General features: G+C 36.6%; 1 protein-coding gene across 1 annotated transcript in view; it reads right to left on the bottom strand.

Annotated features, from left to right (window-relative positions):
- Positions 1-8,661: 8,661 nt before the first annotated feature.
- Positions 8,662-20,454, bottom strand: part of LOC136885025 (homeobox protein SIX6-like) — a 290,109-nt gene continuing 278,316 nt past the window's right edge. The window contains exon 2 of the mRNA XM_067157411.2: positions 8,662-8,896. Coding sequence (XP_067013512.1) covers positions 8,662-8,896 — 235 coding nt within the window. The remainder of the gene's footprint in view (positions 8,897-20,454) is intronic.

Here is a 20,454-nt window from a genome sequence, read left to right as displayed (position 1 = left end):
ATGTTGTTCGCATAAATATCTAAAATACAATTCGTACATTTTTAAATTCCTACTCGCAAGGGGTGCAAAGGCTGTATTCTAGTAAATTATAAATGGTAGCTTTGTATTTCCATGGAAACAAACTTTTGCTCGTTACGTTTGAGGCCACATTTCAGGAGGCCATGCATTCTCTTATTAGTTTACGTGCTCGAAGGAACACGCCCTACACATGGCCGCGAGCAAGTAGCGACATACAGTAGATGTCTCGTAACAACAAACCAGTGATAATAATGAGAGGCAGACTCTCTCTAATTGGAGCAGGAAACTTGGCGTGTGTTTCGCTTTGCAGCAGAACTTGACATCGTCCTCAAAGCCTCTCCCCCCCGCCCGTCTATACTATATTTTATTATAATGAAACAACAGCAGCAGTAAGTCTTGCTTGTGTACACGAGACACCTCAGACCACGGCCGTAAATAAAGCTGCCCACTCTATGTAACGTTTTAAATCTAATATTTTAAAAAAAGGACACGCGTAATGCGAGTAATATTTCACAGAAATGTCGTGTTTTCTCTTATCTATGCTTACTTATTTGTCAAAAGAAGATAAAGTCTCATATTAAAGGAATTAAAACACAGTTATTCTGTTGGTACAGGAATATACACCTAATTATTATTACATTAAAAGGGCAAGCTCATTATTAAAAATAGGTATGAATTGTTACGCAGTTTCTCACACAGGTATTAAGTCCTGAGATTTCCAGGCTCGAGAAAATTGTGACATTGCCAGATTTCATGTCCTGTTTTAATAAATTCTACGTTATAATCCAGTGACTTTGTATGATAAAAAAGATTCAAATGAAATTGTATGAAAGCAAGCGAGTAGCGGCCAGTTTTATTACTGGGCGAGAGATCACTAATAGAAAATGAGATAGTATTTTGTGCTCTCCATACTGAAAGGGGATCTCCATGCCTCACTTTGTGCAATATTTGCTTTGTTTATGATTGATGTTAGGTATAATGTTTCTCTGTATTTGTAATTGAGGGTTAAACTAAGTTTAAACTCATGTTCGATAGTGTTATCATTGATGATTTCACGGCCCGTACTTACAGACATGATGTAGACTTATGGCGTTTCATGAAAATACTTTCATATGTGTGTACACCTGTTGTGTGACTCCCTCTCAGACTGATTCTGATGGCTCCGTCAACTTCCGTTTCGAATGCTAGTGTTGTACCGCATACGGTGAGCCATCTGGTGGCGAATGAACGTACCACGTACTGTTCGATCATTAACGTCTAAATTCAAACTTCATTCTTGGAGAAGTCTTCCTCGTGAACAGTCGAGAAGTTCTCTGCGAAACGTAAAGAATTTCACCTTATTTTCTTGGCACGGCATAAGCCTAAAAGCCTATATCGTGTCTACTATTTTCGACAGTTTTTTTTTTACTTTTTGACATAGAGATTGATATTTTAAACATGTTCATCAGAATACATTAAGAATCAAGTGTGGTTAAAAACCGTTAAATCGCAGTTAAACGCGTACTTACTGAAATAGCTCCTCTCACTTGTATGTATTGTGATCGAGTAACAGACTTCTGTGTGTGGGGATGGTAAAATAAAACCTACGGTATCCCCTGCTTGTTGTAAAAGGTGACTAAAAGGAGCCCCAGTGTCTCTTAACTTGGGAGCGTGGGTTGGTGACCGCAGGACCCTTAGCTGGTCCTGGCATTGCTTCCACTTACTTTTGACAGGTTCCTCACTTTCATCTATCCTCTCCGACCTCCGTCGGTGAAATGTTGTTCGTTTCCGACCCCGACTATATTCGGTTTGCCAGGCCTGGGGAGTCCTTCATTTTCACGTCTTCGGTGGCACTTGTCTTTCTTTAGCCGATACCTTCATAATCAGTCATCATGGATCAGCATTTAGGACGGTTGCCCGGGTGGCAGATTCCCTATCTGTTGTTTTCCTAGCCTTTCCTTAAATGATTTCAAAGAAATTGGAAATTTATTGAACATCTACCTTGTTAAGTGATTGCAATCCCTAACTCCCCTTCCTATAAACGAATATTTGCCCCAATTTGTCCTCTTGAAGTCCAACTTTATCTTCATGTTGTGATCTTTCCTACTTTTAAAGACACAACTCAAACTTATTCGCCTACTGATGTCATTACACGCCACCTCTCCACTGACAGCTGCTCGGAACATACCACTTAGTCGAGCAGCTCGTCTCCTTTCTCCCAAGTCTTCCCAGCCTAAACTTCGCAATATTTTTGTAACACTACTCTTTTGTCGGAAATCGCCCAGAACAAATCGAGCTGCTTTTCTTTGGATTTTTTCCAGTTCATGAATCAAGTAATCCTGGCGAGGGTCCCACACACTGGAACCATACTCTAGTTAGGTCTTACTAGAGTCTTATATGTACTTTATTTTACATTATTAATACAACCCCTAAATATTCTCATAACCATGTACTCACAATACTATGATTCCCAATAAGGAACTTTCACCCCATCAACGCAGTAATTAAAACTGAGAGGACTTTTGCTATTTGTGAAACTCACATCCTGACTTGTAACCCCGTTTATTGTCATACTATTGCCTGCTGTCTATCTCGCAACATTGTCGAGGTCATTTTGCAGTTGCCCACATCTTGTAATTTATTTATTACTTAATACAGAATAGCATCACCTGCAAAAAGCCTTTATCTTTGATTCAAATGCGAATACGAGTATCCAGAGCCAATACAGCATGAATCATAAAATGAAATTCGCGCTTTATAACCCCTTCAGAAATTTAGGCCTAGAACTGATATTTTCATTGTATACAGAATATATATCTTCATATTTTAAAATTGACTCCCTCTTTCGAAATAAACTGGAAAGGGTACCCTACGTTCTGCGATTGAAAAGCCTAATCTATTTATATTGACTCAAAAAATGTAGATATTTTAGACTGGAATTATTCGCGCCACAATTTTTAAAATAATTAGTTTTATTGAAGAAATTTGAGGGAGATTAAAGGGATTTTAACACGATAATAAGAATTATTGAATCGAATGAACAATTTTTTTAAGCAACTTGTCGAGAATGAATTAAGACTCTCGAATAACTAGACCATCATTTCGAGTACAATTGTTTCACTTTTATTTTGACAATTACAACATTTTACGAGTGGTACATCTGCACACAATTTTGTAAATAAATTCTTTACGTTTTGCCTTCTGTTAGTTTGAATAACTTACGTTTGACTGGCTGTTACATTTCCAAATGAATTAACATATTTTTAAAAAATAAACCTACAGTATGGAGAAAAATGTCTACAATAATTATACAAAGAAAAATTGCAGCGAATTTGACATACTTGTTGTGAGAAGCTTCCTTTTAAAAGAATTATATTATTATATATTATCTTATTTACAAAGACCCACTTCATTCACTCTTACCGAAGAGAATATAATCGTGCATATTTTCTTCTAGTACAGAATAGCCTAATATATTTATATAATGTAGGCGATTTAATGATGATAATAATAATAGTATTTCTTAAAACAGTAGCACTATTTATATATACCATTCCGTGATTCTTCTTACTCTTTTCTCTTGTTAATATTATTAAATATTCAAGGCGATAAACTCAAAAATATGGTCTGCAATCGTTCAGATCATTTTAAAAGCACTAATAATATTGAAGTAACGATGTCCGTTCTGTTCTGTTTTGAACGTAGTATTTATTTCCTTTAAACAAACACTGCTCACAAAACTCACTGTTTTTTTACACTCGATATAGTCCTTTATCGATTAGGTATCGATAAGAATAATACGTCTTTTGTTTTAATTTGAAACCACTTTCGGGACTAGTATCAGACACACCATCTGCTTCTCCTTTCGTTTTTCTCTTCTAAATCGCCTTTGTCTTGTCAAAATAATAGTTAACATTTTGTGTCTAAACGGTTTCCTTTTTCACAGCTCAAACACTCGTTCCGTTGTTTTTTCTTTAAGAAGTTTAGACGGAAGCCGTCGCCGCCTTCTTCTTAAAGAAATACAGTCTTATTTACAAAACACACTTCATCACATGTCTAGAATCACAAAATAGAAATCACATAATGTTATGGAAACCGCTCTGCAGTGTAAGTTGCTCTTGTTTACAAAATAAGCAGTCTAAAAGAAAACAGTTGTCTTTCGTATTGACTATAAACTAGTTTCTATCAAATGTTTCAAAGTTGTAATGAGATATTTGTCTAACAATTCACAAAGATGTTTGGTGGTTTGACATAAAACTTATAAGTGAAAAATTGGCTAATAAAACTTTACCATTCAAAAAAAAAGAAGGATTATTACTCTCTGAACAAAATAATTGTATACAAATAATGTACCTTCTTAACAGGCTAGAATTATATATAGGCCTAGTTCTTTGAAAGCAGACCAATTTCTAGACCGAATACTTTTCCTTTTTGCAATTTGTACCGACAATTTTGCATACAAATCCATTTTGTATTTAGGTGCTTCTTACACAAGACTGTTTGTGCTCGAGAATACACACAGTATATAGTAAATGCAAACATGTCTAACAAAACCATTAAGGATGATTAGTGTTTGAACAATATAAATTTGCACAAGGAATTAACTTATTTAACAATTGTTTCATATATATATATATATATATATATATATATATATATATATATATATATATATATAGCACTCTACTGCGTACAAAAGCATTTGGTCTAGTAAATGCACAGGTTTATTTGTAGCCAAACATATTATTAAAACAGCATTTTAATGTTCAGTAGTATTAAATGTCATTCATCAATTATAGTTTTGGTTGTGCACACGAAGGATAATTTGAATTAAAATTTCATCTGAACTTCATAAATTTATCATAAGAAACACATTAAGTGAAACAAGCCGAGAAATTATTTTTCCCAAATATTATTTGTTAAATATGTACCTAAATTTATGAATACAAATTCATTTTGTGTGATTTTATACATAATCAATGTATTCCATCGAAATCATACACATTCCAAAAATTCCTTTAAAATCCTATGTGAAAATAATTTTGTTATGACCGAAAATTTTATTTCGTTTAAATCTAATAATCCTACCGTTTTCTACTGATAACATTCATTCACATCACTGCATTTTAATAGGAACAAGTCGTATTTTCTTAAATTTTCTGCAAGTAATTTGAAATACATTTTTCGGTAAAGTTTACAAATTAATTATATTTCCTAAATGTCAAAAGTTGCAATATTTGAACGGAGAGAAAAAGAACCTTAAGTCTTGACATACAAGCTCACTCCTATCCTTAATTCCGATTATATAATTTGACCACTTACTCTGATTTATCGCATATAATCTCTCCAAGGAACCTTTTGGAAAAGAGAAACATAACTGGCTGCATGAAAACTAAATATTATTAATAATAATCTCTGCCATTAGTTCTGTCTTCATCTCACATGAGTTTATTTCTGAGATTATTCTGCAACTACTAAGTGTAAATACAGTATGTATTTTTGTATCAGAATTGTACGGTCAAATACAGTGCAATGAACATATTATTCAAACTCATTAAGACTGCACGAGAACACAAGTATTCTTCTGAAATTAAAGACAAACGAGACCAAAAATTCTGAACCTCCAGTAACTATGACGCACATCATAGGCATATTTCAACCCTATCTTTAAGATAGCTGATACATCATTCCTTTGTAATTTATGCAATAATCCACAAAAAGTATTGTGTTTATATGTTATAATGCATATGTAGAGGGCAGTGGATTCATGCAGATTTTATACAAATTACATGTAGAAACTTTCGAAGAAGAACACGTGAGTTATTTACACACAGAAGGATCTTATTTGCTAGTGTAGATCTGAAATTGTTGTTACAATTAAGGTATTCACACGCCGATGTAGTTTACTTGAATGAAAGCGACACCAAATGTTTCTTTTTTCAACACAAACTAAAACGCAAAGAACAGTTCTCGTAAATTTATACTGTGAATCATCCTACAATGTTGACTGTTGCCTTCAAAAGCAAATGAACAGTGGTGTGAGTTATGGATCAAAGAAGTATACTGTGGAGTTCGAAAGGAAATAAAGTTCCTAAATTATTTTGTGATGACACAAAAATGATCAACAAGAAATAAATTCAGCTTGTGATATTATTAGTTTGTTGCATAAATCATAATCTGAAATTATAATTAACATAATTTGCCTGGAAATTATAATATTTAATTTTGCAATGTACGCTATCAAGCTAATGAACAAGTATTTGTCATTCTCATGATTCAGAATTCTCATTTTCTAATACACAGAACTTGGTGGAGAAGTTTGTAGCAAGTGAAAACCAGAACTAAACTATCGTACGTTTGTTGTAAATTGTATCTCCTCCATTTAACAGTTCTCTATGCAACCGGCTGTCAGTTCCTCAAAACGTATAGAGTGAGAATGTTCAGTCACTTTATTTAATAATGTATCAGTCAAATTTGTAAATGAGCGATGATCTTTATCCATGTGAAAAATATTGCAATACAAAGATATTTGTTTAATTTTTCTTTGTATTTTCTTAATGTTCCCTAGTATTCTATATTTTCAAATTTTCCTTTTGACAATCAATTGACATTTTGAATTTTGATTTCGTTTCAGGATTCTTCTTTGTATTCCATAAACCATACGCATTACTGTTACTGCCGAGATTGCAAAAATGTGAGTATGTACGATGATCTTCTTAAGTGTTAAATTCTTGAGATTGTATAATTTTGTGTCTAATCTTTAATCTTAGATATTTGCATAAAATGTTGAAAAATGATCGAGTGAATGAACAAGCTGAATGAAAAAATCCTCCTCCCAATAAATTGATGGTTCAAGGTTTGCCAATAAAAATCAGAACACATTTCAACTACTGACATATTTTATGTTAAATGATCCTGTCTCACTAACCTTTAATTAAAGTCTGGTTTGGATTAGATTTTCTGTGACATTATCAAAAAGTCCATATCGAAAGTTTCCGAAAAATAAATTGATTCCATTTGAAAGTTTAATAGTGAGCCACCACTGTGAAATATATACTAATTCTGACTGCTACTAAGATGTTCACAGTGTAATAATTTTTTTACAAAATACTCTTAATAACAAACAATAAGACGAGGAATTGCACATCAAATGTACGTATGTTAGTACATTTGTGGTATATTTTGTCACTCGTTTACTTAACTAAGTTTGGTAGCATTTCTCGTCTGAACATTCTCAGTCTCTTTATGAATCAAATACTGTGTTATTTCTTAAAACTAAAATAATGAAGTACTGCAGTTCTTCTAGACTTATTTAGTGAAAATTTGCACTGTTCTGACGAAGAAGATGGGCGTATTTAAGTCACATAACCTTCACTGATTTAAGATTGACAAATAAATGAGGGCTCCACAGCCATAGTGAACAAAGTCTACTACTTAATATTTTGATACAGCTGGTGTTTTTTTATTTGTTCTTCCTCGAGAATTTGAGGTGCCAAACTGACAAAGAATATCATTCAATACAAATTCAGTAATCTAAGTAAAATTTGCAATAAAAAGTACATATTAATTCGGATGATAGTGTAAAGAAAACAATATTTAGTGAAGTGAAGTGAACTCGTGTCCTCATCCTGAGGTGGTGCAGCTCTTTTTAGGCACACCCCCATTGGAGGTGAGCTGAATGTACCATTTCAACCACAGACCAGCCCTCCTGTCATTCTTAAATTTCTGGCAGTACCGGGAATCGAACCCGGGCCCCCGAGGACGGCAGCTAATATCACTAACCGTTACGCTACGGAGGCGGACACAATATTTAGTAACAAATATATACAGAATGTAAACTAAAGTACGCCAAACTTTCAGGACACATTCCTCGCACGTAGAACAAGAACGTACTGTATGTTACATGAACATGGGTCCGGAAACGCTTTATTCCCATGTTAAAAAACATTTTCTACAACAGATAGGAGCACAACGTGCCAGCATACCACATGGAATTCTTTCAGACACGAAATGCACCGGAGTTCGATTAAACATAGAGCTTTAAAATGTCTCCACAAGTCAAAAGTCTCGTGGATTTAGAACCGGAGAACATGGAGGCCAGGGAATGGGTTCATCTCTACATATACTGTACATCTGCCAGTGAATCTGTTATTTGGAAGCCGACGGATATTAATACATTTGGAGCATGCTGGTACGTTCCGTTCCTGTGTGTTTCCCATGATTAATATATAAAATGAGTTCTAGAATGGAAATAAAGCTTTTTCGGACACATGTTCATATAACATATTCTTCTACGTGTGGGGAATGTATCCTGAGATTTTGGCCTACTTTATTTACACCATATATACAGTATTAAAAACGTGTGGGATTCACTTCTTCGAACGTTGTCTGATTCACTTTGTTTACTATGGTTCTGAAGCCCTCAAATATTGATGTATTATTTTTGTCATACTACCTAAAATATTTTAGGAACAAAAGGAATTAGAAGTGAGAAACGAATCAAACACCTTCGTGTTTTAAGAATGAGAGGTGTTTTCAGCCCCGAAGCAGATGGTTGTCGGTGAGTCCCTTGACGTTCGTAGATGATGATGGATCCCACAAGAAGTCACTGAGTTCACCCGTCCCCAGTCACCAGCACCCGGGAGGCGGGTGTGGGGGCCGGTATCACGTGAGCCTTGGGGGCGGAGAGAAGGGCCGATGTAGCGCGAGGGGTTGCGCAAGGGTGTGTGTCGGTGGGGGCGGCGCATGAGACGTGGGGATCGGAGGTGAATGCGCACCCAGACTGATGCTGGAGTCTGACGTCGTAGACGCTGCCGCTGGGCTGTGGGGTGGCTCTGCAGAGCGTCGCGGAGACCCGTGATGGTGCGATAACTGCGCCGCAAGCTGCTGCTGCTGCATTCTGAAACAAACAAAATTGAAAGGTTTTTGAAATGTCTGTAGGGATGGTGATGGATAGAGGCCAGATTAGCAGGCAAGTAATAGGTTAGAATACAAACTTACTGAGGCGAGTAACAAGTATACTCTACCCGCACAACAATTTTACTATGAGATTTGCATAAATATTAGGGGCACGGCCTATTAGAACCCCTAAAACCATGCTGATCTTGGTATATTGCGGTATAACATTTGCATAAACATTAGGGGTACGGCCTATTAGAACCCCTAGAATTTATGTTACTCTCAGTACATTACGTAACAGCGGGCTAGACTACTCTTCCCTCTAGATAATTTGGTTTGCATTCTAATGTATTACTGCCTAAACATCGGAGGATTAGTGATGGAGGAAGTGATTATTGCACATCTATTGACAGATTGGGAAGAAATCAGAACAATGAGAAAAAAATATGTACTAAATATGGAGAAAGAACATGGCGATAGAAAAATCCCAATCCAACTCAAACCCAAGATTTACAAGACGGCGATGCACTGTATGACACCTAGTGATGGTCGGTAACAATGGAATCCGAAAGACTACTCCATTCCATGGAACTGCTCATGCTCCGTTGGATCATACTGTATATGTTCCTCTACTTGACTACGTCGTGTGTCTTCTATCACTGACAAAATAGGAGAATATTCGATACATGTTCTCAGAGCAACACCTTCGACAAAGCTGCCTATTTCCTGAACATCAATGATAAGCGACCGAGTGGATGATCGAAGAAGAGATGGCTGGACGTGGTCATTAAGGACGTGACTGTTATCGGCCTCCACCCTGAGGACACACAAAGTGGCGGTCGAAGATCGAGAGAGTGAATCCTGCACCAGCTAACATGAAGAAGATATTATGGAAACAGAATATATTTGTAAAACTCTAAAATATTAAAAACAATGGTATGGTCTCAGCCATACCATGTGTAGGCGATTTTGATTCACGCTGCCAACTCGACCTTCAATTATCTGTTGTTAAGTTTCAATTAACTATGTCAGGTGAACGCTAAATGTGTGACCACAGCCACATCGTATAGCATGGAGTGTAAAATGAATATTTTGCATGGCTTCAAAAATCCGGCTATCTCAGTCAAGCTTGAACACACAATTTTGAGATCAGAAGGCCTACAGTCTACAACTTATCCACACTTGCAGTTAAGAACTAAAAAGAAGTTTAGAGGAAAACATAGGTGAAAAGGAATGTTTAATTTAACAAAATACAAAGTTAGGAGAAAATAATTGATGATAAGGTATGTTTTCTACCAAAGAAAAAATGTATTAAAGAGAAAAGTATACTATGTGAATAAGGAAGATTTTGTAGAACAAAACATGAGTTCTAAAAATACTTGAATAAGTTAATTTCATATAAGTTAGTTAAAGAGGAATGAAAACAAAATGAGGATAAGAATTCTTTTGTGTAACTAAAAACAAACGTTATTAAAAATATGTGGATGAAGAAGATTATTTTATCGCAGAAAAGGAACTGAGACAAATACATTATGTTCTGATAGAAAAGATATTGTATCACAAAAATGAATGTAAAGCAAAAATAGCTTATGTGAAACAGGAGGATTGTGCTCTAAAAATATTCGGATGATCATAATTGTGAATAAGAAAACTTTTGTATGGGAAAAGGAAACAAATTCAGATAATTTTAAAAATAAAAATTTTGTGCCACAAAAACGAATTTGGACAGAAATAAATATAGAAAAGGAACGTTTATAATATAAAAATAATTTCACACCGTTAATAATGAGTAAGGAATATTTTGTATCATAAAAAGTAAATTTAGAGAAAAGTGTACGTACATGAAGTGGACTTAGGGGAAAATATAAATATACAATTTATATTTCGTGTCACAAAAATTAATAAATAGACAAATGGGTGAAGAAGATTTTGTATTAAAATATTAGAGAAAAATATATGAGAGTGTATTAGAAAATATGAATTGAAACAAAAATAAATGTATACAAAAGTAACTGTGGATGACAAAAATTGTGTATCACAAATACTGAGTTTAGACAAACTTATAATGAAAATAAGGGGGATTTTCTGTAACTAAAAGTCAGAGGTTGAAATATATACGATATGGAAGATTTTGGACAACTGAAAACGTACTTACAGGGAAGTAACTATAAGAAGTATATTAAGGGAACTTGGGACACATTTTCTTATTTTCCACAATTTTTGAGCAATCACAATGAAATTTTTATAGAATATGTAGGACTACTATGGAAAGAATATATCTTAATTTCAGCTGAATATCCTTATTAGTTTATGAGATATGGTGTACTTTGTGTTTATGACACTCGCAAAACAGGCAACTTTCAAAAAGTTCCCTGCGGGATGGATTTTTACCTGAGAGTTTGAAAACTTGTGAAATGATTCTTCCTTATAACATAAAAAACTCTAGGATGGAATTTTTGATTCACCCTATGTTGATCAATTAACTCCTGTTTCAAATTTTTAATTTTATTTCATGTAATTTTCCACTAATTTTCTGTACATTTTGCCTCATAAAATGAGTATATTGAAGAAAAATGCAAAATCCATCCTACAATTTCTTTGTTAGGTCACATAGAAGCTACACACAAACTTTGGTAAATATAGGTTTAGATTTGACCCGCATGGAATACTGCAGGTTACAAAAAATGGTGTTTTGAGTTAAATGAATTTTAGTTCTAAAACCATTAAAAATTTTCATAATGGCCTTTCCAAATCTCTTAAAATTCACTAGCACTATACCTCCTACCCTCCTGGTTCTTCTTGGCTTCCTCCCTGTGCACCTTGAGGATTTTCAGATTTTTTCTTGGCTGTTTTCTTTTGTTGGGTGACTGACCGCTGACTGTCAAATTTTCTTCTTTCATCTCTATGTGGCAAGTTTGGTGGATACTGGTGAAAGTTTATAATTCCTTACAGCCATTTTCATTTCTTGTGTTGCACTGCATCACATGTTGTATTCTGAAACTGCATTAGAAACAGCTATTCCAAGTCTTTTTGAGGACACAAAGGTCTCTTTTGGGCACTTTTTCCATATACATGCATGAAGACTTTCATTGGAATTTTGAGTAGCCCCTCTACAACATCTAGACAGAAGTTCTGGTGATGCCAGCCTTTGGTATACAGGCACAATTTTCAGCAGCATTGCAGTTGTGAATTAAACTGACATTTTTTGTGGGTTTTGAGGGGTTTGTCCTGTTGTGATACTCTTGTTATAGAAGCACCATGTTTCAGGTCCGAAGAGGCATTTCTTATGCTTAGGATCTTCATCTGTGGAGGAGTAATGGTATAGTGAGGCATATATTGCAGATTTCATATTATCTACTGAGGGAATATTTGGACATATTGCCTGCCTATAATAATTTGTGAGCTTCACAATAGTTGCTTCTTTCAAACTTCCAGGACCCCTTCCACCAAGTGTAGTTCCTTTTACTTTCTACTCTTTCACCAAATTCGTCAAACTAGTACCCATCCTTTTTGCAACATGGTTAAAGCACTCTTCTTCCTTCAATTGTACATCTGGTCAATATACTGCTTCATTTGAAAGGTGGAGAAATGTTTTGGCATCCCCATCAAAAAGCACAGTTGTGTAGCGCATGCCACATTCTTCTACTGATCTTTTCCATAAAATATCAGCTGCAAATACTTTCACTGCTACAGATGATCCCTCATAATTCCTGGAGCATTTCCCCACATGCTTTATGACCTTCCAGCCATACATTATATTCTGGAGAATCATCACCCAGTTCATGAGCAGTTACAACACACATGTGACAATATTTAGATAACACATGGTAATCTATAACTAATCCACTCAGAATGTCAATTACTATGCCAATGCCACAGAGAGATGTATAGATAGATAGATAGATAAAGCCTTTATTTTCTGTGGCGAAGTTAGGGCTCTTGGCCCTTTCTTACACTTAACCACACACATATTATTATTATTATTCCATACAATGACATTAACTTAAAATACTAAGAACTACAAATAACACTAATTTTTAAGACAAAAATATGAATATATACATGCAAAGAAGAATGAAAGAAAAAGTAACTGCCTACATAATACAGGTTTGAGGAAAAAGAAAAAAAAATCAATACACAACAAAAGAAATAAGAATGTAAAAATACTAATAAGCTTAATAAAAATACTAAATGAAAATTTAACTAATTGTATCCTTGCAAGACTAGATCTAAGTTAAATACTGTACTTACTACTAGCTATTTTTAGACTACTTCTACTTCGTAAATACAATGTGGATGTTTTTAATTTAATTTAAATTATTATATTAAACCAATATTTATTTTATTGTGCAATGGCCACGCTTGTGTCATGTTCCATCAAATGATACAGCAATGTCAAGCACTTGTTTACCTACATTGGATGGATCTACTTCCTCATGATTTGATATAATATTCACTAACAATTTCCTGCAACCGTGCTTGCAATTCACGAAACTGACCAAAACAAACCCAATAGTAAACAAGGAAGTGTATAGGCTGATGTCAGGCTGTCCACTAACTTATTAAATGTATGCATTTGGTTACAACTCTCAAACATATTAAAATACTACTTCTATAAACACATAGAATTTTTCAAGTCAAACATGTCACTAGAATGGATATAATTATAAACATGTTCTAAAATATTAAGTTTTATGTTGACTAAATTATAGGTTGAAGTAGTTCATAACATAGCCAACAGATGGCAGTATATATTCCAGTATTCAAAAATTGTATCATCTCAATGCTACCGAAAAGAGGGAATTAATGGTAACAGAAGGGACACGGATAGCCAGGCATACAGAGAAAAGGGGGCGTGGTGGAGAATCAAATGACCGTGCAGAGCCACTTAAAAACGGCCGTAACTACGTCAAAAATAGTCACAGCGGCACAAAACCACTTTTGTTATGTAGAGCAAGGTTAATATAATTTATTTATGCCAGAATTCAAATTCCGACAATTTCATCCATTTACCGAAAAAAGTGTGTCCCAAGTCCCCTTAAAGAACTAAAGAATAATATTTATGTCAAACTCGTTACTAGATTGTACAACATTCAACCGATTAAATTAGGTCATCATCAACTGAGCTTAGTTAATAAGCCATTAGGTAATAAGACTAACATAACTTGCAGAACATATGAGACCGATTCAAAAATATCCCAAGGAGATTCGAGAAGAAGAAAAAAAAAGAAGAAGAAGAGAGAATAATTTGCAAATATGCATTTTTAAAAATTCTCCTCGCTCTCCGTCGTTTACTGTTTAGTAACTTGATAGAATTATTGTTCATTGTCTGTCTATCATATGTAATCCCCATGATGGTGTTTGAGTCATCAGTCTATAGACTGGTTCGATGCAGCTCTCCATACCACCCTATCATGTGCTAACCTTTTCGTTTTTATGTAAATCTTTGGATTGTGATTCCCTTTCCAAAATCCTCTTTGATTTGCTCTACCGCCTGGTTGCCATATTCATCCCTAGGACTGCCCCTACCGTTCTTACCGTCTACACTTGCCTCAAAATCCAGCTGGACAAGTCCTGGGTGTCTTAATATGTGCCTTATTCTATCTCTTCTTCTCATCAAATTTAGCCAAATCAATCAATCAATGAATGAATCAATGAATGAATCAATGAATGAATGAATCAATCAATCAATCAATCAATCAATCAATCAATCAATACTGATCTGCATATAGGGCAGTCGCCCAGGTGACAGATACCCTCTCTGTTGTTTTTCTAGCCTTTCCTTAAATAATTGCAAAGAAATTGGAAATGTATTGAACATCTCCCATGGTAAGTTATTCCAATCCCTAACTCCCGTTTCTAACGAATATTTGATCCAGTTTGTCCTCTCGAATTCCAAATGTATGTTCATATTGTGATCTTTCCTACTTTTAAAGACACCGCCTAAACTTATTCGTCTCACCGATTCGATTCAGTATATATTCAATCGTGGTTCGATCTGCCCATCTCACCTTCAGCATTGTTCTGTAACAGCACATTTCAAAGCTTCCATTCTCTTTCTTTATGAGCTAGTTATCGTCCATGTTTCACTTGCATACAATGTCACGCTCCAGACGAAAGTCGTGAAAAACATAATTCCTACATCAGTGTTCTAAGAAAGACCTTCCTTTTTTGCGGTAGTCTGCATTTTATGTCCTCCTTACTTCTGCCATCGTTAGTTATTTTACTACCTAAGTAACAACATTCGTCTACTTCCTTTTTTAAGACTTCATTTCTCATCTAATATTTCCTGCATCACCTGACATCGTTCGACTGCACTCCATTACTTTTGTTTTGGACTTACTTATTTTCACCTTGTACTCTTTCCACAAGACTCTGCCCATACCATTCAGCAATTCCTCCAGATCTTCTGCAGTCTCAGGTAAAATAAAGATTTCCTCTTCTTGGATTGTGATTGCCTTTCCAAGTTCCTCTTGTTCTATATAAACACTGAAAAGGGGAGGTAAAACTGTAGCCTTGCCTCACTCCTTTCTGGATTGCTGATTTTTTCATTTTTTCATAGCCATTTATTCTTATCACTGCAGGCCGAATTGTGTACAGATTGTAGATCATTCTTCTTTCGCAGTATCTAATTCCGATCACCTTCAGAAACTCAAATAGCTTGGTCCAATCAACATTACCTATTGAATGCCATTTCTACATCTGCGAACACCATGTACGTAGGCTTGACTTTCTTAATTCCGTACCCTTATTCCCCATATATTATCCTAGGAGATTTTTAGTTCTGGAGAGATATTAAACGTTGACCTATTTAGGAAGCAAAATAACATCAGATGGCAAAAGTTCAGCAGACATAAAAAGCAGAATTGTGCAAGCAAAAATAACCTCAACAACAAAAAAAGTGCTTCTTACATCAAGGATCTTAAATGCAGAGACCAAAAATGCAATTATCAAATGCTATGTCTGGAGTTCTGCCTCTTGCCATTTCTTGATAGATGCAGTATTTTTATATCCGTCTCTTGGCACAGGCCATAGGAAAGTGTAGCTTCCACCGAAGTCCCAGTCTCATCCATGGCTGTGACAGTATGGAAGCTGCTGGGGTATGGGTGGTGCTGAGTAATGACATTTGGAGCACAACTAGTGCCAGTGTTATGAAAGGTGTTGCTCATAGGATCAGTCGTTTTGCATTAGCATTTTCTGGTCCAGTGAGGAAAGCAATGGCAAACTACCTCACTCCTCATCATGCCTCATTTGGTCTCTGCAATTGGTTTTTGTGGTTTCCCTATAACTGCATAACCTTTGGTGGTGCTCTTTGAGGATCCAACCAGCCTCTGGGCTGATGATCTAACAGACAGACAGATGTCTGGAGTGTGGCACTGTACGACTTAGAAACTTGGAGAATTGGCACATGCGATACGAGAAGACTAGAAGCGTTTGAAATGTGGTGTTGGAGGAGAATGCAGAAAATCTCGTGGACGGCAAGGCTGTCAAATGAAGAACTTCTTAGAAGAGTTGGTGAAAAGAGAGCTCTATTGAAAACAATAATGGAGACAAGAGACGAGTTAATAGGGCATCTGTATAGATACAACGATTTTATAATCAATGTTATGGAAGGAATAGTACAAGACAAGAGCCTCCGTGGCTCAGACGGCAGCGCGTCGGCCTCTCACCGCTGGATAACGTGGTTCAAATCCCGGTCATTCCATGTGAGATTTGTGCTGGACAAAGTGGAGGCGGGACAGGTTTTTCTCCGGGTACTCCGGTTTTCCCTGTCATCTTTCATTCCAGCAACACTATCCATTCTCATTTCGTAGCATCTATCATTCATTATATATCACTTTGGGAGTGGCGACCCCATCGTAATAATAGCCTATATATTATTCATTCATTACATCCCTGACCCGGTCAATGACTGGAAAACAGGTTGTAGATTTTCATTTTCATTTTCATTTTCAGTACAAGACAAAAGGGGGAAGAGGAAGACCCAGATTACAATACATGAAATAGATTCAAGGAGATATAGGAGCAGAATCATATGATATAATGAAGAGACAATCAGAGAACAGAGATGAGTGGAGGAGAAGAATTGCTGCCAACCAATCTTCGGCTTGAGAATGAGAGAGAGAGGAGATACTCGTGAATGCTGATGTTCGTTACCTGGGATGAGAAGTCTTAACATAAGATGTACAATATTATAGGTTAGGATCCACCTTTCAATACTCCGTAATAAGATGGTAAAAAGTAGTTACAACCTGTTTAATGGGACCGGTTTCAACACATTTTAAGTGTCATCATTAGCCAATTTGCGAAGATCTTAAAACAATTAGCATATTGAATACAGGCAAAAAATTAACATTGTATCATAACGTAGCAATTCAGTAAATGTTCAAAACACAATAATCACAGTCAAGAGAGTAAACAGAACATCACTATCTTGCGCCGAAAACAAATATAGCTGAAGTTCATAAGCAGGTCAAATATTCGCTTATGTAAAGTCGTTGCTAGGCAGGTCTTGTAGGCATTTGTTTCTCCGGCCGAAGAGCAAAAGGTGACGTGAATGAAGTCCTAGGAAAACAGTGTAGGATTTAATTTCGTCAAATTTCAAAGTGGATATATAGGTTTTTTAAAATAATTTAAAACGTTAAAAAAGAATAAAGCCAAATAAAAAATATATTTAAAAAAATAGGAAGAAATAATGAAAGAAATACGAGGTTCAACTCGAAACAACTTGCCGTAGTAATTGATAAAGAAATGATAAATAGAGAAAGGGGGACGTTAATTAGAGGGTGGTGATGGTGGTGGTGGTGGTGGTGGTGGTGGTGGTGGTGGTGGTGGTGGTGGTTATTGTTATTAGAGGAAATACAATTGGGCAACAATCCTTAATATAATACTAATTCGAAGAAAAAAGAAAAAGAACCGACACTTCGAAAAATGAAGATATCGGTTAAAGGAAGACAAGGGCCACGAAGGGCGTGAAAATGAAAGACTCCCTAGCCCTCGCAAACCTAATAGCATCGGGGTCGGAAAAGAACAAGAATTGACCAAGGGAGGTCGGACAGGATAGATGAAAGTGAGGAGCCTGGCACAAGTAAGTGGAAGCAATGCCAGGACTCAGCTAAGGGCCCCGTGGTCGCCAACCCACGCTCTGAAGTTCAGAGCCCCTGGGGGATGGAGGATGGGAAGGAAAGAAAAAATGGAAGGGATCCGATACTTCGAAAAATGAAGATATCAGCCAAAGGAAGACAAGGGCCACGAAGGGCGTGAAAATGAAAGACTCCCTAGCCCTCGGAAAACTAATAGCGTCGGGGTCGGAAAGGAACAAGAGTTGACCAAGGGAGGTCGGACAGGATAGATGAAAGTGAGGAGCCTGGCACAAGTAAGTGGAAGCAATGCCAGGACTCAGCTAAGGGCCCCCGTGGTCGTCAACCTACGTTCCGAAGTTCAGAGCCCCTGGGGGATGGAGGGTGGGAAGGAAAGAAAAAAAAAATGGAAGGGATCCGATACTTCGAAAAATGAAGATATCAGCCAAAAGAGACAAGGGCCAACGAAGGGCGTGAAAATGAAAGACTCCCTAGCCCTTCGGAAACCTAAAAGCGTCGGGGTCGGAAAGGAACAAGAGTTGACCAAGGGAGGTCGGACAGGATAGATGAAAGTGAGGAGCCTGGTACAAGTAAGTGGAAGCAATGCCAGGACTCAGCTAAGGACACCCGTGGTCGCCAACCCACGTTCCGAAGTTCAGAACCTCTGGGGGATGGAGGGTGGGAAGGAAAGAAAAATGGAAGGGATCCGATACTTCGAAAAATGAAGATATCAGCCAAAAGAAGACAAGGGGCCACGAAGGGCGTGAAAATGAAAGACTCCCTAGCCCTCGGAAACCTAAAAGCGTCGGGGTCGGAAAGGAACAAGAGTTGACCAAGGGAGGTCGGACAGGATAGATGAAAGTGAGGAGCCTGGCACAAGTAAGTGGAAGCAATGCCAGGACTCGGCTAAGGGCCCCGTGGTCGCCAACCCACGCTCCGAAGTTCAGAGCCCCTTGGGTGAGAAGGGGGAGAACTGAGGAGGATCAAGGGGGGTGTTGCGGAAGGGGGAATTGGCATGAGAGGGTATTGTGTAAATTGTGAAAGATTGATTCCTTATTTGTTGACTTCAGGTTATTTAAAAAGGAGATGAGAAAATCGAAAAGGGGATTGGGTTTCTCAGAAATATCATTCAGATTAAGATTTGGATTGAAAAACTGGTCAAGGTGTATAAAACAGTTTTCGGTGATGTCTAGGAGAGGGCCTTTATTTAGAGTGCTGAGAATTTCAATATCCTGGTTTATTGTAGTGAAAGCATGTTTTGTGTCATGTATGTGTTGTCCCACTGCCGAAAATCTGTTGTGCTTTATTGCATTAACGTGTTCAAAGTACCTAATTTTGAAGTTGCGACCAGTTTGACCTATGTAAGAAGAATTACAGTTGTGGCACTTAAAACGGTATACGCCTGATTTAGAAAAGACACTTGTTCTATTTAAGGAGTGGGAATTATGTAATAATTCAAGGTTTCTATTATTAGTTCGAAAAGAAATCATAGTATTATGTTTTTTGAAGACATTAGCTATACTATAGGTATTTGCATTGAATGTGAATGTGGTGTAAGCAGCTGGTTTGGGAATATCTTTTAAGAGTGTTGTGTTAGGGCGGTGTCTAAATTTGTTAATGATTTGTTCAATAAAATAAGAATTATAACCGTTAAATTTGGCAATAGAGCGGATGATGTTTAGTTCTTTATTTAAGTTATCCTTTGATAGCGGAATTTTGAAGGCGCGGTTAACCATACTGTTGTATGAAGCACGTTTATGTGACTGTGGGTGAAAAGAGTCTTGTTTTATGGTATTAGCTGTATGTGTGGGTTTTCTGTAAATCATATATGATAATGAGGAAGGTAATCTGTTTATTGTTATGTCTAGAAAATTAATAGATTTGTTTGATTCTGTTTCAAGAGTGAATTTAATATGTGGATCAATTTTATTGAGGCTATTAAGAGTAGAAGCTGCATTGAAAACTCTATCATCCAGTATAACAAATGTGTCATCCACATATCTAGCCCAAAATAATACATGTTTAAAGTCGTCATTGTTATCAATGAAATTGTGTTCTAAAAAGTCTAGGTATATTTCTGCAAGGATCCCCGAGGCTGGAGAGCCCATAGCTAAACCATCTTGTTGATAAATTGTATTGTCGAAGATGAAGAAGTTGTTAGTAACTACTAATTTTAAGAGGGGGCCCTTAGCTGAGTCCTGGCATTGCTTCCACTTACTTGTGCCAGGCTCCTCACTTTCATCTATCCTGTCCGACCTCCCTTGGTCAACTCTTGTTCCTTTCCGACCCCGACGCTATTAGTTTTCCGAGGGCTAGGGAGTCTTTCATTTTCACGCCCTTCGTGGCCCTTGTCTTCCTTTGGCTGATATCTTCATTTTTCGAAGTATCGGATCCCTTCCATTTTTTCTTTCCTTCCCATCCTCCATCCCCCAGGGGCTCTGAACTTCAGAGCGTGGGTTGGCGACCACGGGGCCCTTAG

The sequence above is a fragment of the Anabrus simplex genome, chromosome 13 (assembly GCF_040414725.1).
Source record: "Anabrus simplex isolate iqAnaSimp1 chromosome 13, ASM4041472v1, whole genome shotgun sequence".
NCBI lineage: Eukaryota > Metazoa > Arthropoda > Insecta > Orthoptera > Tettigoniidae > Anabrus > Anabrus simplex.
This window is presented reverse-complemented; position numbering and strand designations above follow the sequence as displayed.